The 21,704-nt window shown below is 50.3% G+C and overlaps 1 protein-coding gene across 1 annotated transcript in view; it reads left to right on the forward strand.

The window, feature by feature from the left end:
* The first annotated feature begins 341 nt into the window (after positions 1 to 341).
* Positions 342 to 21,704, forward strand: part of Myo31DF (Unconventional myosin ID) — a 103,781-nt gene continuing 82,418 nt past the window's right edge. The window contains exon 1 of the mRNA XM_050187229.3: positions 342 to 636. Coding sequence (XP_050043186.1) covers positions 548 to 636 — 89 coding nt within the window. The 5' untranslated portion in view covers positions 342 to 547. The remainder of the gene's footprint in view (positions 637 to 21,704) is intronic.

Raw genomic sequence — 21,704 nt, forward strand, 5'->3', positions numbered from 1 at the left:
AGGAGTTGCGGCATTGTGGTTGCGAGTCGCGCTTGAGAGCGAGGAAGCTGCGAGAACCCCGCCGATCGCTAGACCCGCCGCGCTACCACACCAGCGACTATCAGCAGTCAACAGACGGAGCGGAGACGGGAGGGGGTTGTTGAAGCCCCTTGAAGGCGACTAGAGAGTGTCTGCCCTTTCCTCTCAAGGAGAAGCGAACGGGAGAAAGCACAAGGACGAACCAGGGGGAAGGAAAGCAAAAAAAAAATTCGAAACGCACAACGCGCGGAGCCCCCCAGTCGTACGCGCTCGCACGTTCAGTTTCATTCTTCCCTTCTCGTTTGCCCGTTCGTCGATGGGTGGTGCTGCTGTCGTTCGCGGCGCCGCCTGACGTCGCTTGCTGTGCTGGCCACTCTGCTGAGCTGAGCGGGTTCACTAGGCTCAGATTCTGCGCAGCGTGATCGCAGTCTGCGCGTGTTGAATCTTGCGGTTGTGCACCGGCGGCGTTGAATTCAAAAACTGCGTGTTTGTGCTTCCTCGTGAGTGTGCGGCCCGCGTGAAATGCGCAATGGCCGGTTTCGACGACGTCGGGATCGGGGACTTTGTGCTCCTCGAGAACATCACCACGGATGCGTTTTTGGATAACCTCAAAGTCAGGTGAGCACGGACGAGCAACGGCAAAACCGCGCGCGCGCTCACGTCGCGGACCAACGAGAGTCCCGCGCCCCGTTTTCAAATCGGCCGGTAGCTCACCGTTCTGCCGGCACGCCGTGAGCGGCAAAGTTGGGCGTGTGTGCGGGTGCCGTCTTGTCCCGTCGTGCGCTTCGGACTTCACACGCTGGTTTTGTTTTGTGTTTTGTGAAACGTGTGAAGTGGGTTCCTGGTGTAGTACGGCCGAGAGTTCTTCGGTTGATCGGTTTTTTTTCGAATCAAACGGCGTCAGCTGCAGCTGACGTCTAACGTTCGTACTGCACTAGCTCCTGTTCGTGCTAACAAATGGTTGTCGCCGCTGTGTTTTAGAACTGCTGTCGAGCTTTTTTGCCTTGGTTGCTTCGTTGTCGATGTTTGTAACGATCCGTCTCGGGCTGTTGCGATTGTGAGTCAATTGCGCGGCGGAGCTTTCGCTTCGTCATCAATATGCGGCGCGCTCGTCGGCAGATGAATCGCGTTGTGTAATAACCCCGCCCGTTGCCCTCTGACTCACTCCAGCCGGGTTCGACTAAGCGGCGGGGCGTTTACTAGGTGTATGTGCTGGCGCGTGCTATATTTACGCTGTTGCGTCGCTGACGGCAGCTGTCTGCAATCGCTGTTTTTTTTTTTTTTAATCGCGGCCTACTCGACCCGTAACAGCGTTCGGGGAGGTGTCGCTGGTTTAAAAAAGCATCCCCATATAAGGGGTTCAACTTAGCCGCTGCAGACGGGTCGTATCCGAAAGGCTACGTCGGTGCCGCCCAGCTCCGCATTCACGTCAATGGGAAGTTCAATGCGTGTTCGCTTTGGCTCAAAGGAAGCGCGCCGCTGAATACCAGTGATTGATAATTCACTGCGAGTGCAAAAACGGATCAGCAACGTCCGTTATACTTTAGATACTCGTTTTTGTTTTCGGGGTTTTTTTTTTTCTTCCCAGCCATATTCAGGATGCCGAGGAAGTTCTGTGAACTTTTGACGGGAGGAAACGCATTGACGTACGGTATTACCTGCCGTTCCGCTCCACCCGTTTGTCGCACTTATACAGTTTTGAACCATGTTTGCATACTCGTCCAATATTCAAAGCCTGCTTCGCTGCGAACTGCTTTTGTCGCTAGAAGGGGCTGCTGTTGAAAAAGCCTTCACATCTGTGCAGTTGCCGTACCTGATTGTAGCATCTAAAACTGCCAGCGACACGTCTTTCTGCGTTGACGTAGTATGTATAGCATACGCTTCGGGTGAAATACGTTTGCCACTAGTTTTTAAGACAACCTCTATGTATCGTGCACGTGCTTGTTCGCAGCCGGTCTTGCGCAGTGAAGGTGGTAAAATTCGGCCGTTGCTGGCCTTGTTCGCCGAATAGCTGGAAGCTTTTGGCATTCAAGGAACGGCGCTTTCGTTGGCCACTTTGATACCTTCGTAAATTGAAGTTGTACTATACCTGTCATGCGATGAATTATTGCTTCACTAACGCACTGCGCTGCAAATACAGAATTATTACAGTTGTGAAACTAACTGGCAGGTTGTCCGTTTTATATCGGTATCATACGGCCACTTCCGATCGCGATCGAGCCTGATCTGGAGAGAGATCCGGATCAAAATTCTCAACCGTGATTGGCTGCCTTCCTCACCTTGCTCACAGGAGCCAATCGCGACCGAGAAATGTGACACTCGTCTAACTGGGATCCATTGTTTTCATGGTTAGAATCTTCACTAGTCCTTTTTTTTTTTTTTGCAGATATTTTGCCTGACGTTAGCGGTGCTCTGCTTCAATACATTTATTTATTTATTTATTTATTTATTTATTTATTTGAACCTCTAGCGCTGGACATTACATGAGGGGTAATGTCCATGTTTATCTCTGCAGGCACGTTTTGAGTCAGTTGATCATCGGTCATTATCAGGGCTTGAAATGTTGTTGCAAACGTTACACAGATTAGACTGCATAGTGTGTTTCACTCTGCTTGTTCTCACTTGCTTACACATCCTGTTTTCCACAACGTTCGCGCAGCGGTAACGGTATTTTATCCTTAGTACTTCCGATGCAGCGCCGCGTAATATCGTATAAAATTGGTAAGTGACGTACGTATACATCCAAGGTATACGTGCACATTGGTGCGTTGCCGGCATAGTGCGACCTCGGGAAACGAGTGACACTTAATTGACACCTGCGTCATTATTTATCGCCAAAGACAAGTTCTCAGAGAACAGGCTGTATCGCATTGTTCAAGTTCTGGCAGTTATTCAATATAACTGGCAGGGAGCGGTACGTAATCAAACTCCATATGTTCCTGCGCTCGCTAAGTACAATGTTCGCCCATGTTAGTGCTTATTTCCATTGCCGGCTGCCCAAGAGAGAGAGAGACGCGCTCGTACAGGTCTTCCAGCCTTCTGGCTGGTTTGAGACAAAATGCTTGCGAACAGCAAGCACTTAGTGGCATTAGTATTCAGTCCGGCATTTCGAACCTAGCAGCGGTAGCGTTATACTTTTCATTGCTATGCAGCGCTCGAATGCTAGACAGACTTCATGTAGGTCTTCCATGTGTGAAAGAAACACAAATGGTGACATGATTCTATAGGTTCGGCTGGGACTATACATAGATTAGCTTGACGTTGACATAGCTCCTTCTCTTCGGGAAACCTTTAAATTCACCGTAGCATATGTTACCCTTGAGAATCGCCTGCGACTGAATGTGGCCTACTCTACAAGGCCGGTTGAAATGAGTCGCGAAGCTTCACGCGGCAAGCGGTCCAGAGCCAGTTGTCACCGACACCAGCAGGGTGGTTATGGGAGCAGCGATTCAAGCGCGACTAGGTGAGACAGGAACAAACAATTTTAAAGAAAAACTGTTTTATTGCGATAGCAATTATATAGGCACCCCATGCGCATTTTATTGCGATAGCAATTATACGGACACTACAGGCTCATTTTTGCCGTCGCCGTGACGTTCGGTATAAAGTTTCAGGGCGATAACACCATCGCCGCGTGTCGTATGCCGTGTGTGCGCGCGAGGGAAGCCGACGATCGCTCGTAAAGTCTACCTTCTACTACACACGTCCCCTTCACATGTCTTGCTCGTCAACGTTTGTCGAAGTTCTGGTGGCGTTGTGCGCTTGCGAGGTGTGTTTCGTCGTAGGTGACGCGTCCAGCCAAAAGTAGGGAGTTAACGACCGCCACAATTATTGTTTCACGTAGCTGCCTTCATGTGGCTGTGCTGGCTAACGAAGCCGACGATGCGACCATCGTTCCACACCTAAAGCTTTATTTTTTTTTCAGCCAGCCCGCAAAGAAACAATGCTCCGTGCACGAGTGTAATAGCCACACGGCTGGCGTTTCGCGAAGCTCGAAACGACCATCGCGCCAAATCGCGGGGCACTGGAAGATACCGCCCGCAAAAATAACGAGCAAATATGTCAGGCCACCAAAATAAATTACGCGCGTTTGAGAATTAAAATGACGTCGCTTATTTATTTTCCTGCCGGAAGTGCTACCTTGTCAAACATATGGTGCTAAGCCCCATGAACCGCCACGTTATGAACCTGTGGGCTTCTGTATGGAAGCTTCGCTACCAGGTATGTGTTTACCTTGTATATGCCCCGTCTTCGAACCGTGCTATAGGAAGACGCATTCTCGTACATCCCAGGCGTTTACTGAACGTTGCCGCGGAGTGCTTTTCCTCGCACGAACCACTGTATACGATTGTCTCTGCGAGGCTGCCTGCGTTCGAAGGCTAAGCTGTTTACGGACGCAAACGTGTTGCGTCACTCGACACTCGAGGAAAGCACACGCAGGACCATTCGCGTAGGGATCGGAGGAACTTAAGCGCAACTCTCTCTGATCCCTCGGTGAATGACTCGTTGTATTTTCCGTGGACACAGTGCAGCGCTATATTTTGTTCTGTGCAAAAGCCGACGCGGCCCAAACGTCCGCTTCGTTACGCAAACGCGAGATGAGACACCTTGACGGCAGCGTGTGTAGCGCCGCTCTAAGTACAAGTGCAACAGATGCGCTATACAAGCTTGGTGTACACTCTGAGCAAATCATGAATCCATTGCCGCGTGGGAGGGCACTTGGACCATGGCCAGTTGGTTAGTGGCCTCGAAAAGACAGCTTTCAGTGTGGTTTATAAGTATGGGCGTCTGCTGGAAATGCCAGGGACGATTTTTTGCAGAGACTCACGTTCGTTGTTATTTGTAAGTACGTATAGACCGCAGAAACTACAGAGCATGCGCAGTCAGGAAAGCGCTATTTCTTTACGTATTTACGCAATGCGTTTACTTAGCTGCAAACGCTATTCTAAAGCACTGTATTGAACCTTGAAATTTAACCGGTATACGGATGGCTTCTTGCGTTCACTGATAGAGCTTATCAGTATGCGAAAATCAGTGTAAAGATATTCGTCTCGGAGCTAGTTCCCTTGCATTCGCTCTACGCTTTCCTTTTTCTTTTCTTTTTTCGTACACTTACATCGCGAAGAAAAATTTCCTGCGCGGCACACGTTGTACAGTATCGCAAACAGAGCAAGTTATAAGAGTTTTAACGAGCGATATCGCTGGAATGTTATGCGGTCGCTGGAACATTGTTACAACCGATAAGGTTTCATATCAGTGACCTCTGAACGTCAATTGCGCCGCATCCGAAGCGGGAAATCGCCAATGCAACGAATGCTAGGTTAATATCAGTTATCCACGAACTTTGTGACCCATGCTCGTGCGGTACGAACACATAACTCAGTGTCACTTCTTTTTAAAGAAATAAACGACGCAATTTCTTTATTTACCTGTCACTGTAATAAACATGTGTCTAAAAACTGAAACTAGGGTTATGCATGGCGTTGACTGCAACAGACTTGGTTTATTTCTTTACACGCGCGCTTCCTCTTCATGGTTCGCGGTACGTCATCCTGATGAATTGCCGTAAACCGTCACAAATACAACGGAAAGAGAGAGCGTGTGTGCGTTGTGCGATATATGCTAACTGGGACGATGCACGTTTCGCCATTCACGTGAATGCGACAAAAGTGGTGCATCCCATATCCATGCAAACGGTTTTAATGCGCTTGGAACGCGAATCGCAATTATGCTATAAGGGAGAGAGGATGTGTAATAGTTCGCGACGGGAAGTCGTCGTCTCGGGCGCATGCGCGTAAACGCTGACGTATCGCGCATTGAGGGACGTCGATCCGCCGCTGTCACGTGCCTGCGCAGCGCAAATATCGCCGCAAACGAGTTCTCCCGCTTGTTTCGGACAAAGGGAGATGCGCAACACGTAAACGTTGCTTTGTCGTGGTTAATTACCCGGATGCGCCGAGCAGTGCGATACACGCCACTGTCGCGTTCGTGTGAACGCGTTTCTTTTCCTTCCTTCCTTTCTCTCTTTCCTTCTTTTCTCTTTCTTTCTTTTTTTGCCGCTGGTGAACGAGTTCCGTTTAACACCGCTGCATGCGCCAACGCATGTGCAGTGGTGGTGCGCCAATTTTTTTGGTTAGCTCTGCCATAAGGAGGAATAGGTGCACGGCATCGACGACGTGACGTAAGGGGGCGGACACAGTAAAAAAAAAAAAAAAAAAAAAAAGCCGTGCAGTTCCGACCTCTTAACTGCTGTCGCAGTAAAGATGCCAGCACAAGGCGGCGCAGAACGAAACAAAAGAGCGCGGGAATGATTAGTGAAGACCGGTTTGCGTCCGCGTGAGAACCGGGAAGAACCTAACGACTGATAACGTGCCATTAGCGTTGCCATGCCGGCTTCTCTTATGCAAAACTAGACTCAATTAGTCACTGTATAGCTCCGAACGCTCGCACCTAACGCGGACGTCAATATTCCCATAGTCCAGTTAGCTGCTGCCCCCTCTTTGTTTTCTATTTGTTTTTATTTTATTATTTTTTTATTCGCAAGAGGGAGAACAGAACGCCGCCAGTCCAAATTTGATAACTTTTCCGGTGAACAGTAGTGAAATAGCCGTCAGCTACACTACCGCTGATGCGTGTATGGGCGTGGCCTCTACGAAATTGATAAGAAACTAACGCAAATTAAATAGGTTGCTAGAAAAAAAAAAAGCGGCCGTGGCTTAGCTTGGTTAAGCCTGGTGATTGCGAAGCAATAGTGTCCGTAGCGCCCCTGGTGAGAGGAGCGGGAGTTAGGCCGCCGTTGGTGGTGTTGGAACCTCAGTGCTGACGCCCGTTATTGCAAATGGGTCGCGAGCCCCAAGGGTAGCGTTGGCCTGGCGGCCTGGGGCACAACTGGAAGCATCCGAAGGTCCCGGCAAAGCATGAGTCGACTGGTAACAGAACAACTTGTTTATTCTAACATCGCAAAAGAGCGGCCGGTCAGGTCGACCGAAGTGGAGAGACGGGAGTGCACGTTACTCAACAGAAGAAATCGGAGCCTCTCTCTCGGCGTCCGGAGGCAGCTGCTCTTATACTCTCGGAGTCGAGGGCAAGAGGAAGGCCTCGTGACGAGACCACGTGACGGCGGGGCACGGACGAGCTGAGAGACACGTTGAGACGAGTGTAGTGACGCATCCGCCAAGCCGGCGTCTGTCAGACCTCCTCGCTTCACACTTGGGGAGCTCCTCTCCCCGGCTGCCGCGCTTTGACAAGCGTGGGCACACACACACACACGCACACACGAAGACACGTGGCACTGAAACACGCCTGGACGCGCTTGGCGGGGAGGCTTTGCGGCAGCTCCGAACGGGCCAAAATGTCCGCCGCTTTGAACGAAGCCCCGGCGTCCGTTGCATCCGCGCCGGTTATACCGCGCGTCGTAGACGAAACGTAACAGACCGCCCCGCCTGGGGAAGGAGATCCCGATGGTCAGGGGACTGCATCCGCTGTCCGGAGGGATGTCGCTCGATGATGCTCATAACCGAAGTCGGGCGTCCTTCGGCGTTTCTTGAGCGCAGCGCACAGAGAAGGCCTCGTTCTCTCGTTCAGGTTCACACAGGACACTGCAAAGTGACTTCGGGAGAGTTGACATTTTTGTTCTCGTTCCCGGCAAGCGTTAGAACTACGCCGAAACTCAACCGCTCAGTCAGCAAGCACGAAACAACCCTCACCAAGTCCTGCCAGGCTCTTTCCCCTTTTATCCCACCGCTGCCACCAGTTGTTGGAACCTCAGTGCTGACGCCCGTTATTGCAAATGGGTCGCGAGCCCCAAGGGTAGCGTTGGCCTGGCGGCCTGGGGCACAACTGGAAGCATCCGAAGGTCCCGGCAAAGCATGAGTCGACTGGTAACAGAACAACTTATTTATTCAAGCATCGCAAAAGAGCGGCCGGTCAGGTCGACCGAAGTGGAGAGACGGGAGTGCACGTTACTCAACAGAAGAAATCGGAGCCTCTCTCTCGGCGTCTGGAGGCAGCTGCTCTTATACTCTCGGAGTCGAGGGCAAGAGGAAGGCCTCGTGACGAGACCACGTGACGGCGGGGCACGGACGAGCTGAGAGACACGTTGAGACGAGTGTAGTGACGCATCCGCCAAGCCGGCGCCTGTCAGACCTCCTCGCTTCACACTTGGGGAGCTCCTCTCCCCGGCTGCCGCGCTTTGACAAGCGTGGGCACACACGCACACACGAAGACACGTGGCACTGAAACACGCCTGGACGCGCTTGGCAGGGAGGCTTTGCGGCAGCTCCGAACGGGCCAAAATGTCCGCCGCTTTGAACGAAGCCCCGGCGTCCGTTGCATCCGCGCCGGCTATACCGCGCGTCGTAGACGAAACGTAACAGTGGCTACCGCCTCGCCTCGCGACGGCGTGAGGTGGGGCCCCGTTTTTACACAGCTGGTGTGACGTCACTCTAGGTCACGTGGTGTGACGTCACGCAGCGAGGTCACGCTAAAGGTCAATGGTGCCTACCACCGCCTCGCCACGGAACGGGCTGAAGTGCGACCTAAAGTAGTATTGCTTCGCAGTAATAAGTCCCCCGTGTTGTTCACAGACACCGTTCAGCACTGCGTGTCAGAATTCCATCCTGTGTGACCGGGCATCGTGGAAATCTAGCATTCTCACGAATTTGATTGATTGGCGGATCCTAGCGTGCAGCAGCCATTCACGGGCTGCGTTCGCAAACTATGCAATTGTTAAGCTTTCCCGGGACAAGCTGCACCGTGGCAGTTTTGGAGTTTACAGTGCATCCACAAATCTGATGGTCTAAAGTTTTCAATACGAGACCGAAAAAAAAAGCAAGAAAGAAAAAAAGACGCCAACGAGCGGCGTCCAAATGCACGCGCCAGTGACGCCTGTCCCTGGACAACGAAAGCTGATCTCGGAGGCTACGCTTTTGCTGGCTGCGGGTGCAGGTAAGCGATTCGAGACCCGGAAACACATCAGCGCCGCCATGTTCCATCGATCTCCCTGCCTTGGTTGCGTTAAGAGTGCTGGCGTGACATATACGACTTGCCATTTTTCTTGCGTAAAGGAAAGCTTCAAACCCTTTAAACCTTAGAAAGAACATTGGCTAGCATCAGAGCTCTATATATAATTTACTCTAGCACTCGTTTACACGAACTAGTTTCTGTTCCTGTACGCGGAACGCAACTACGTCATGACGTCGTAATACACTGGCTGGCTGCATTCCTTCGATCGCTGCTTAAGAACGCATGTCCCGGTAGAAACGCGCCCAGCGGTTTTCATTTCGTCATTTTTTTTTATTAGCAACGCAATCATGCCTGTCTTTATTTTTACGCAACGTCATCGAAATATTGGCGTCACGTCAGGATACACTTCGGTGACGCTGTATCCCCGTTTAGAGGCCAAAAATTTGTTATCAATAAAACATCCTATAAGCCTTTCCAAATCTCTGCACGCTGGCAAGATGTCTTTCCTTTACGTGCCTGGGAAGCGGGGTGGTGGTTTCTCGAACTTACAAAATACGTGTCACGCTGGCTTTGAAACATAGTCGCGAGGCCTGACTGCGCGCAGGAGAATCAACTCCCTTCGCCCATCCCGCCTCACTACTTTTTTGCGTGAACGCTTGTACGGCTTCGGGTGGGGCTTACCTGCATTTTTTTCCCCGCTTCGTCGCGGTTTGCGCGACGAGGAGGAATGCTAGGCACGCGGCGGCCTCTGGCGGGGCTTCCGTCCGAAAAAAACCGGACCCGCGGGCTGCGGCGGAGCCGATTGCGGCGCTCTATCGGCCGCCGTGTCGCCCGCCGTCCCAGCGTGGGAGGAGGGATACAGCCACTGTAGAGGGAGGCCGTGTTTGGCTGAACCAGTCGCGTCTGATGTGACCCCGCTTCCGCCCTGGGCCGGATGCGGTGTGTCTGTCTGCAGCTGCGCTGCACGCTCAGCCCTCCCGCCTCGCCCTTTCCCCATTAAAAAAAAAAATTGCGATGATTTCTTTATAGTTACTAGGATAAATAGCCGACTGCTGCCGATGGGCTTGTCAAGTTTCTTATGCAGCATTTTCCCCACGTGCTGAATGGGCAAATGAGTAACCTTTAAACGCCAATTTAGGGCGCTCTGAGACTTGCCAGTATATGTTCGGGAGCTTCCAGGTCCACGGCACTTTCATTTAGCGCGAACAAATGTGACAAGCCTCAAATGTCGTCAGTGATGCCGGTACTCCCACGGGTACTCCCATAACGCGAAGCTTCCTTCTCGCCCGCTCGAGTGCTTGGTGAGAGTAACGCAATTACGTGGGTTTGTCGCCGAACGGATGACTCATATTCACGAGCTCAATGGGTAAGGGATCGCGTGCAGCCTCGAGCCAGAAACACTGTTTGCACGGCCGCAGGAATTGGCCACAGATCGGTGACGAAGAGAGAGACGCGTATGCAGAGACTACTTTTCCGGACGGAAATAAATGTCGAGTATGCATCGTGAATACACTTCATTGCTGGCATCGCTGAAAGGGAGAAGTGGCAAGCACGGCTTAACGTACTCGGGACGTGTGACTTATTATGTCGGTTTATTAAACACGAACATCGGAGGTTCTTCAGAAAGCCCTGTGGTTTGAGCCTTTGATAGCTTTGAACAGATTTAAGCTCTAATATTCGGCGAGCAACTAAAACCTTCTTACTAAAAAAAAAAAGAAAGAACGGAAAAAACGTACTGTTCATTCGCATATGGAGCACTTCTAAAGAAGATGCACCACATTTATTGTGATGCCATAAATGTTCTTATTATCCGAGAATTTATTGGCGAAGCTATACATTCTCGCTGTATACAGAGGCTCGTAATATGGTCGGTCTTTCTGCGCAAAAGTAATCGGGAGAACTTTAAAACGAACACATGCATCTGGTATCGTAAAGCATGACGTTACTACGGGGATACGAAATTCTTCTTTGTATGTTCTAACAAATATTATTGCCTTTGTTTTGTGCGCATCAGAATGATAAGGGCCCCTTATCGATAATATTTTTCTTGTGGAACTATTCTGCGTTTTGGAATTCAATTGTAACAAGCGCCTACGAATTACGCAGTCTGTGAACACTTCTTTATTTTTCCTTGCTACATTTTTTGTTTTATTACCGTATAACAAATATTACGTATATTCTTGTAAATCTTGGTCTTGCGAAACGTTCATTTCTTAGAGCGAAGTTCTGCGTAAACCTTTCATGACTGTTGCGGCTAGGGGTCAAGTTGTAGAAAATGAAGGAAAATTGTTTTATTAAGCTTAGTTACACGGCTCCAGTACGGGAGCCCACTCCATGCAGGAGCAAGTTAAACGTCTCAGTTCACATCAGGACCTTCTGTCCTCACTCTCGAAAAGTATCTGATTTTAATCCCGTCGTCTTCCCTAGGCGAGTCGACTAGGGAATCTGAAGACTGTCCTCCAGCAAATCACCATCGTCGACTCCGTTGCGATACCACGCCCATGCTCACCATAACCCACAGTAACTCCGCTTCGAAGAAATTGGTTTGGAATTTGTGGCAAAAAAAAGTCATCCGGCGACACCTGGCTGGTTCGTCGTGGCCCACCCCGTTCTTTGCACAGTCTGCAAGGTGAAGGTCGGACTGAGGGCGTTTCGTGGAATCCTGCAGCAGCCGATTTGCAGGCTGTCTTTCTTCTCTCAGCGTGCCAGGTGATTTGACTCGTCAAATGACTGCGTTTATCCATTCGTTGACGCGTTCCCTCCCGTTCATCGTTTTCTCCGGTTTCCAGGTAATGGAGGGGGGGGGGGGGGGGGTGTGAGCGTTTTTAGTCGTTGTCCACGCCGCGCTGACGTCTTTAGGAGGTGCGGTGGTTTGACACGTGGCAAACGTTCAATTAACAACCTTAGAAGGGGTTGAGACGTAACATGACATATACGCTGCGATTGGAGGCGATCGCCGTTATTCCGTACACGCGTTGTGTCCTATACTGCTCTACGAAATAAGAAAAAGAGGAGAAAGAAACGCTGCTGGATGTGAAATTTATCCTAGTTCGAGAAAGAAAAAAAAGCCTTTGTCCTATTTTGTTCCGGCCGAATGCCTCGCGTAAAGGCCCGCCATTGGCACACGCAATAAGCTTCCGGTAGACCTGTATATTGGCGGGCGAGAGCGCATCCGGTTTTGATATCCTTTTCGCTTTTGTTTGTTTATTATCTTTCCGATGTTTTCTTCCACTTCTAGCGCCCGAGCAAGCCGCGTAGCTTCGGCGTCCGTCGTGGACAGAAAGAAACGCTGACCGTCATTTAATCCTGCGGGGGATTAGATTTAAAACGCCTGAATATCTCCGCTCTAAATCGGAGTGTGCAAAAAAATGGGCGCAACTGAACGCGTGGATCGAATTGAAACTCGCCAATGGGACTCAATGGCTGTGGCGTTCTGCCGCGCAGCCCCAGGTAGAAGGTTCGATTCCCTGCCGCGGTGGTGCACATTCCGATGTGGGCGGTTGGCAAGAAGGCTCGTGTATCTCAGTTTGGGTGTGCCTTAAGGGCACCCCGGATGGTCAAAATTAATCCGGAGCCCTTCATTACGGCATCTATAGCTAGCTGTCCAAAACACAGTCTGGCGTCTTTTGGACCGAGGAAGGAGCGCAGTAAACCAAAAAGTCTTGAGCGTACAGGATCTTAATGAGGCTGGAGATCAGTCTGCTGTCGCAACAGCGAGAACGTGGCCCACCTCCCGACGAATGAAAATAGGGTTTCGCGTTCTGCATGTCCTGAACGATAGCCGAGTGTATAATCATATTCGCAGAGCGTGTGAACTTGGTACCACCGGGGATAAAGACTGCATCGCAGGGCTCCAAACGATAAAAAATATTCGCTTGGCGCCAACGATTGGATAATAGGAGCTTGACAACGGGACAGCCTGACTACGGGACAGCCTGACTACGGGACAGCCTGACTACGGGACAGCCTGACTACGGGACAGCCTGACTACGGGACATCCTGACTACGGGACATCCTGACTACGGGACGGTTTGAGGGGACAGTGAGGCGACGGAACAGTGACACGATGAAACAGTGACACGATGAAACAGTGACACGATGAAACAGTGACACGATGAAACAGTGACACGATGAAACAGTGACACGATGAAACAGTCACACGATGAAACAGTCACACGATGAAACAGTGACACGATGAAACAGTGACACGATGAAACAGTGACACGATGGAACAGTCACACAACGGAACAGTCACACGACGGAACAGTCACACAGCAGGACGGTTTGACTACGGGATGATTGCTGCCCTGACGAAGACAAGTGCTCTTGTCGAAACGTTGGCTACATGATTGATCGATGCTTCCATTGTTCGACCATTGTTTATGACAGCATTGCAGTGAGTCCTTTAAGACAACATACACCCCTAGAATTAATGTTTATGCGGAAGCTGATTATAGGGTCACACGTTTCGTAAAATACGATCGGCCAGCCAAGTATATCGTTTGCATTCGTGTATGTCGCGATGTTTGGTCGCTAATTGTAAGAGAGAGTCTCCAAAGGAGGGTGGAGATTGTTGCTAATTAGGATGAATTTTGCATCTGTGAGCGTCTTTGATTAACGGCTGACTTGTAGAAACATGTATCAGCAACGGGGTTTGATTCTTCCCCAGTTTGCTCCTACTCAACTCAATCGACGCAACAAAATTGCGCGGTTCAAGTTCATCGTTACTCCGTATATGGTATATATCAGCGGTGCAACGCAATTTTTGGAACCGCCAAGTGTGCGCTTGAAAGGTGGGCCTTTCGATTTAGAAAGAAGGAAGAAAATGCTGCATACCTAATATTGGAAGCAAGACAAACGTAGGGAAGAAAAACAAAGAGTAGGACATGGTACGTCCTACTGATGCCTGTGCTCGTGCAGATTATAATTGCTAGGAGAAAACGGAAGAACAGGGGCGCTTAATTGGTGCATTACAGTCATGGCTAAGTCAAGGCATGACGTTTGCGTTCCGCCACCGGTCATTTTCATAGCGCTCTGCCAGTGAAATGGCCACTGTTGTTATCCCGAACAGTTTCACGATAACAACGGCCATATCGGATAATAGTGGATAAATAGCTGTATTTGGATGACGGAGTCTATTTCACTGGAACAATGTTCCTCATATTTAGGTACTAATAACTGTACTCAAAAGGCAAGAGGTTCAAATATGCGGAACGCCATTCCGCTTAGGTTGATAAAAAAAAATATTTGCAAAAGTTCTCCAATTATACCTGGAACCTAAGTGCCACTCACCGCGTAGTGCGCACAGGAACAGCAAGGGTTGGTTGACGGTCAGCGCATTGTGGACACTGTTCGCATGCAGCTAAGTTCTGTAATAGGGGCCAAATACATCTCGCATGGTTTCGAGCGAAATCCAATGTAACGCAAGTTTCGCCCGAAACCATGTGAGCTCTGTTGGCCACTGTTACAGAACTTCGCTGTTCTGCTGGCTAACCGTTCTGCTTTTCAATAAAAAAGCTTTCTCTCTGTTTTACCTAAGGGTACCCTTACCTATCGTTGTAATTGTTTCGATATTTGTACACAGCTCCGGTGTGGTTTATCGCTGTCTCCGCGCACCCGCCTCCTGTCTTTCTTTCATCTTAATATTTTCCTTCTGTCGGACGTCATGATATGTCCTGCTGTGTCGCAAAAGTTCGTGACTCACCAGTATGCGGTGACCCGACACACAGTTCAACGGCCGGGACATGCGCCGCTTCAGCGGTGAAGCAGTTCGATAGCGAAAACACCTCGTCGTTCGTCACATTCTTCGCATTTTCGCGCGGATATCGATATCGGTAAGCAATGCACGTACGACCTGTGTGTGCGTGCATCGTAATTTAACAGCACGAAAGGGGCTTCTTTTCTTTTTTCTAAAACACGCTGCTTGTCTTCGCCTCGCCATCAGTTTGACTCTCTCATTACTCCCATTGCTACCTCTTTAACATTCGCTTCGTCCATCTGGACATCTTTTTTACAGCACGCCTAAATAGAATTCAGGTCTCAGCCTTGCCCGAAGTACTTTCGTCGAGATGGCCGGTCTCTCTTCTTATCCGAACCAACAAGCAGCCGTTTCTCCCTGTAGATACACGCTCGCTGGTGCGACATGTGCTTATGTATTTGTCGCGCTTGTTTGTCACTGTTCACCGGCACCGACGCAGTGTGCGCAGGTGATGGGGATTTCGCGTCGCCGTCGGCGAAAGGCGGTGAAATGCCGCATAGCTTGCTTGCACTAACTGAACGTAACGCGGCGCTGAATTGGGTAGACGTACTATCTGCTGCATCCTGCTGGTGTTGCAGTTCGCAGATTTACGCAGGGACGGCACTGCAGTTGAACTGCATTGAAAGAAAACGAAAAAAAAAAAAAAACGAGGAAGTCATACGTGCAAAAGAAGAAAGAAAAAGAAAATTGTGAGGAGCCAGAGATTGACTTATGGGTTTCCTTTGTAGCAATTGCTACGACTGGGTGGACGTTTCATTTTCCCTTTATTAATTACTTCTCTCCCTCCACCTTGCGTGTTTCTGCAGAACTATTATGTCAAACTCTTGCCTTGGCTTCGAGTTGTTGACGAGTTCGAATTTGCCCTGCCATCCCATCTGCTAGCCGCCTGGCTAGCTCAGATGGTAGAGCGGCTGCTCCGGAAACGTGGTGGTCTCGGGTTCGAGTCCCGGACAAGGACGAATTTTTCTTTAATTGCGAGGCTTTTTCTTTCAAGAAACCCGTATGGGTTTTCTTTGTAGCAGTCGCAACGATTGGGTGGACGTCTCATTTTTCCTTTATTAGCCAGAGATTGGTGAGGCGAATTAAGTAGTTACACGATCGCGCTAACCACGGCTAAGGCACGACCTAGCTCAATTAGGCTTGGGCACACGCACGTTCATAAAATCTCGCCACGCTTAATTTACTACGGTAGCCGTTGTAATAGCATGCATTTTTCACAGCTGTTTCTTTTCGTTGTGCCGGCTTTATCGCGTTTTCATTTTTTGTTTATCGCAGAGTGTGTGAATATACTATTTCTGCGTTCTTTCGTGGCTGTGATCAGCGTGACCGCGAACGTTAATTCATACGTAAACTGTAGCGAAGGGATCGAATTCGGTTGTACTCCGTCGCAGATGGCGCACCGGTGACGTCAGTGCATCAGTCACAACTCCCGGCGATCTCGGCGAGGAGGGCAGCTCCCGGCGAGGCGGGCCGGTCGCGGCGAGCTTCGTTTATTTCACTAAACCTAGATTATGCACACATCGAAGGAATAGGCCACTGAAGTGCCCTGCGACGCAAGTGTCTCGTAATCCATGTTACTACGAAGTATCAGAGTAGGGATCTTGAATTTTCCTGGAACCCCGACACTTCTGCAAATTAAGACAGCAAGGAGATACCCATTTTTTTTCCGCACCTGGAACCGCCTTCTTTGGAAAGCGCAGGCAAACACGTAAGGCCTCGGGCCATCGACAAACGCCTCTCCCTCTCACCCTCTCGTCACGGTGTAGTGTGTTGCTGTCGAAGGGCGCGGCCGATCTGGGTCGATCGCCCTTCCGATCACTGTGCACGGACCAAGTGCTGCCGGCGCAAGCGGACCACCGCCGTTGCGCAAGTCCCGCACGGTCAATTGAAGGGAGTTGGCACACTTCATTTTGGCGGCGGCGCCTGCGGCAACGGCTCCCTCCACTTCTGTAATCCCCGCCGCGCCTGGCCTGGCTGGCTAGCTGACTTGTCTGGCTGTCGTTATCCAGGCCACGGCTGTTGTCTCCGCTCTCGTTTGCGAGATCACCCTTTCATCGTCTGCCACGCTGTGCACTCTCCCTTCCGCCGCTCTTTCGCTTTCCGTGTCAGAGGCCATCCTTTCTCTCTCTCTCTCTCTCTCTCTGCACTTTCTCTTGGCGCGCCCCTCTCGCGCCGGGATTGCCGCGGCCGTCTGGTGCCTCTTTGTCTTGCGAACGCGCTCGTTTACACGCAAGCCCGTCATTCTTTGTTGTCCTTCCGTCGTGTTCCGTGTGCGATGCGTTGCGGTCACGCTTCGTCGCGCGCGCGGTTGTTTCTCTGTAATCTGCTGTTTTCTACGCATTGTTTCTTTAAACATGACAGAATTAAGATAGAAAAAGATAGAAGATAAAACACTACGAGATCGCTGTGTCCGTTTCGTGCACGCGCTCGCTCGGCTTAAAGGGGCATCAGTGGAAGAAACTTAACCTATCGATTCGCCCTGCATACGCAGTCAAACGCCTCTACAACGAAATTGCTTGTATAGCGAATGATTGCACATCTCCCGGCCGAATTCTCATCTTTCAATACATTGTGAGCACATGTACTGCGAAGTCCACTACAACGAATTTGCGAGTACAACGAATGAATTTAGGCGCCCCCGACGGCGTATTTGTTGCTTTAAAAAAACATAATAAAGAACCGTGACCAGGTGGCGGTTGCCACTGCCCTCCACAGGATTCAACGCAAGCCAGGTTTTCCGATTCTTTATCGCCAAAGCTTCTACGTCGAAGCGGCAGTTTCGCACCCGTTTTCGGGCGGCGATGAGGAGGCCGTTGTGCGACGGCGTACTCCGTATCAGCCAGCAATGCAACCTGCGTTACAATGCCGAATTTGTGCTTTGAAACGTAATTGTCAATTGTTATAAAATAAAAGTTGCCTACTTTGCGTATACCTCGCTCGAATAGACAACTTCGCTGCGCGATTTTTCTAGCCAGTATTTTTTTCTTCTTACGTTACGTTTTACCGGTTACACGTTGGAGGTCAGCTAGGAGTTTGTACGACTGCGTCGGTGGAAACTCGCGGCATCGACTTTGAACCAAAAACATCGCGAGCAATTAAGACCACGTAAGTTGTAGATATGTTGCGGGATCCGATGTACTTTATGCTAGACACCTTCGTACAGCTTCATGGCACCGTCACTAACCAAAATTTTGTTCGTTTCTGTGGTGCAGCCAAAAAGACAACGACGTATAACATTGTATTGACTGCTACATATTAATGCTCCACTTTCCATCTTGTTCATTTCATGGTGCCGACAGTGTTGCCTATATTCTAGTTTTTGTGCGAGTGGATGTTGTAACATTTGTCGGACGGTCCTACCGCTGTCGACCAGATGTAGGAGTCGTCGGACTATCTCGCCGCTGCCACCATTTGAAGGAGATGAAGGTCGTAGGCAGGAACTCGGTGAACAGGATTTATTTACATATTAACAGTTTAAGCAGGATACATTGGCAGACTAGCGCGACTCCCATATGGAGCCCGCAAAACTAACATACAGCAAACAGTTTACGAGCACACAGCCCACTACTACATTTCGAGCATGACAGAGCACTCAGCTCCCGACAACGAACACGACACGAGCACTCCCTAGCAGCCGGTAAACGCTGCTTATAAGCCCTTGCTCGACGTCATAGTTCGACGTCATTCAAGATGACCCGCCTTTTTGGAGGATGAGGTGTGTCGGAGCAGGAATGGTCGGGAAGGTTCGTCCAAGCATTGTAAGCTCGCCGCCTCCCCGCACTATGGCTCACACACACAAAGGCACACACATTCGAGCCCATACACACAAAGGCTCCGGAGTCGACGACCGAGGGCTTCGTAGAACTGTGCTCCGTCTCGGGTGGCGCGGCGGAGTACCACATTCCTGAGCTGACCGCGCGCCACGTGGCTGCCGGTCATCCGCAGTTCTCGGTACCGCCCAGCTTTCGGTGCCGACGTCAGAGGGCTTCGTAGAACTGCTTTGTCCCGGATGGCTCCGCCAAGTACCAATTTCCGGAGTTGATCGCGCGCCACGTGGCTGCCGGCCGTCCGCAGTTCTCGGAAGGGCGCCCTGACTGGTGGGCTTGGAACACGTGCAGCGGGCTGAAAGCTGGCACGTTGCCACCCCGTACGGCCATTCTTAACAGCTCCTCCATGGCCCGGAAAATCTCGCCTGGCCAGTGCTGGCAACCGCTGGGCAGGAAGAAAATGGCTGGCGAGCAAGATGACGGCTTTGCTCTCTGCAACCCCTGCGTACTCGGAATGCCTTCAACCATCTTACAACAACTGGCACAGGAGAGTCGACCCGGCAACACAATACCGCTCAGCGTTCAAACGCCCGGAATTAGCTGCTAACCCACCAGGCCTCCTATCACAATTTCCATGCAAGTCACTCAACTGGTAATCCCAAATTTTGCCCCAAAATTTCGTGCCGCCAAAGCGAGCGTTCACGTTCCTCCTGAGTTCGACCAAACCCGACCGTCGCGCTGCACAAGAGTAAAGGTTTACGCAGAATTAAACCGAAGCCTTTCAAACACCAATACTCAATCATAACTTCAGCAGCAGAACTTCGCGAACAACCTGTTCCTACCCTATCACAGTGGCGTACTTATCTCATGTACTGCTGCCACTGAACCGTCTGGCCAACTCCACAGGTACGTCATCACAGACGCGCTAAGTTTGAGGTCCCTATTCCGAACACGTGCTTGCATCATACAAAGTTTTTATCATGCTGACTCACATTTGTTCCTTTAATCCACACAGGACACATTCCTTAAACCAACAACCACACTTGCGTAACTTACGCATCACAGAGGAACCTTCGAACAAATGTGTCTTTTACTAACTAGCTCTTCGCACGCGTACTAGAGAAGTCAGAATACGGCTGCCTTCGACACACCCGAGCAACCCAGTCATAAACGTTCTGCTTCCTTCCGTCCACACAGGACACGCGCTAATGGACCTAAGAGCTCTTCTCAGTGCAAATCACGCACTTACTGAAAATCTACGCGCTTAACCTTAGAAAATTCAAAAACACTTAAAAAGAAAGAAGGTTAAATAACACACACGCGCGTTACGATAGGCCTCTCAACGATAACCTTGACCTTCAGGTTACTCACGCATACACAAAAAGAAAGCCTATATACTTATTAATGAACACCTCGCGAGACTACAGGTTTACTTTAAACGCGTCTTTCAAATTTCGAGCTTCTCAAACAAAACATAAACAGAGCTCATACCTTACTTATTGAAGGAAATCCTAGTCTCAAATCGCGAAAATCTGCAAATATTCAAAAATAAAACAAAACAACACTACTACGGAAGCTCTCTTGGCCTCCCGTTCCCGATTGCTTAAGACTGACTCATACTTTCAGCCGAACCCGAGGTGGTCGCGGTTTAAAAGCTACTTTGGCTACGGAGGAACAACAAAAGGGCTGACTCACTATCAGCTCCCCCAAGACGTTACGGTCTCCTGCCAATTTGCGTCCTCGCGCCCCGCTTTCAACATGACCTCGACTGACCGCGTCGCTACTCCCCACCTGGTCTCGTCTTGCCACCTTGCGCTTCTTTGTACTGCACGCTGAGCTTCGAAGAGAACGACGGAACGACGAGGAATTTGACTGCCCCGTGCCCTTTGTCCGCGTCCGTGCAGAACAAGCTTCTCGGTCCCCCTTTGACCGGTGGCTCGAACGTTTTCGATGCGTCAACATCGTCAGTGACGACCGCACGTTTTTCCTCGCGCCCTGCCCTCTTGGGTCTCTCGCCATCTTTGGCGGTGCTACATTAGTTACCGTCTTTCGGTCTTTACCGCGCTTCTTTTTACGGCGCTTTCTCTTTGCACTCGCTTTCATGTCACCTTCTCGTGCCTCGTGCTGGCCGGTACATATTTCGTCGGCCCGGATCGGTCTCTTACCCGCACAGTCTGAGTGATTTACATTTAAATCAACACTCTCTCTGCCTCGACTGGCGGACAGCCCAACCGACTCTGGAACAATGCAGCAGGCTTTACTCGAGTTAGACAACTCGCACTCTTGCGAACTGCCCTCTACTACATTGCCCAGCTCACGCTGTGCATCTGCACACAGCCCGTCGGTATCGATCGCTGTCTCACGCGCACAGTCCGAATGATTAACAACTGAATCATCCCTATCTAGGCTATCTAGACTGGCGGAGAGCCGCACCGATCCCTGAACAATGCAGTTGTTCTCTCATGAGCTACGGAGCTCGCCATCCCGAGAACTCTTCTCAACTGCATCGTCCAGTTCGCACTTCACTTCTGCACGCAGATCTGACTCGACATGGGTGCTCGCGTCTGTCAAGTCCGCAGTATTCTGTACCTCGCTAACGACCTCGCTACCATGAGATGCGACGCACACGCGCGGTAACTGTGCCAATTTGTTCGCAGCTGGCCTAGCTGTCTCTACAGTCATCTGTTGGCACAGCACCTCGTCGCTCTCACTTTGGCCTTTAACGGCCTCTGTTGCCACTAAGGCTTCGTTATCTGCTAGTACTTCGAGTTCACTTGTGAACGTGCTGCTACTCTCGCGGGTACTGTTACTTTCCTCGGCTTTTGAACAAAATCTGCTATTTACTTCCTGCCACTTTCGCTGCGTCCAGCCTACAGATTTTTCAAGCCACTGTTGACTTTGCTCGATTAACTGCTCAAAACCTTCAATCTCTTTGTTCAGTGCATCAATGTACTGCCTCGTTACTGCTGTTAGGCCTTCTTCCTGCGAAACCCTTTTTAGTTTCTGCCTAGCTTTTTCCTGTTTTTGCCTAAATTCATCCTGTTCTTGCCTAATTGCTTCCTGTTCCCGTTTCTTACTTAGAATTCGTTTGCCCATTTGCTCTATGAATTTCAAATCATTCTCACTTTCGAGAATTGTCTTACGAATTTCTGATTCCTTCAAGTTCTCATCTACGTTTACCCCGATCTCCTCACACA

This window comes from Dermacentor andersoni, chromosome 2, assembly GCF_023375885.2.
Source record: "Dermacentor andersoni chromosome 2, qqDerAnde1_hic_scaffold, whole genome shotgun sequence".
Classification (NCBI taxonomy): domain Eukaryota; kingdom Metazoa; phylum Arthropoda; class Arachnida; order Ixodida; family Ixodidae; genus Dermacentor; species Dermacentor andersoni.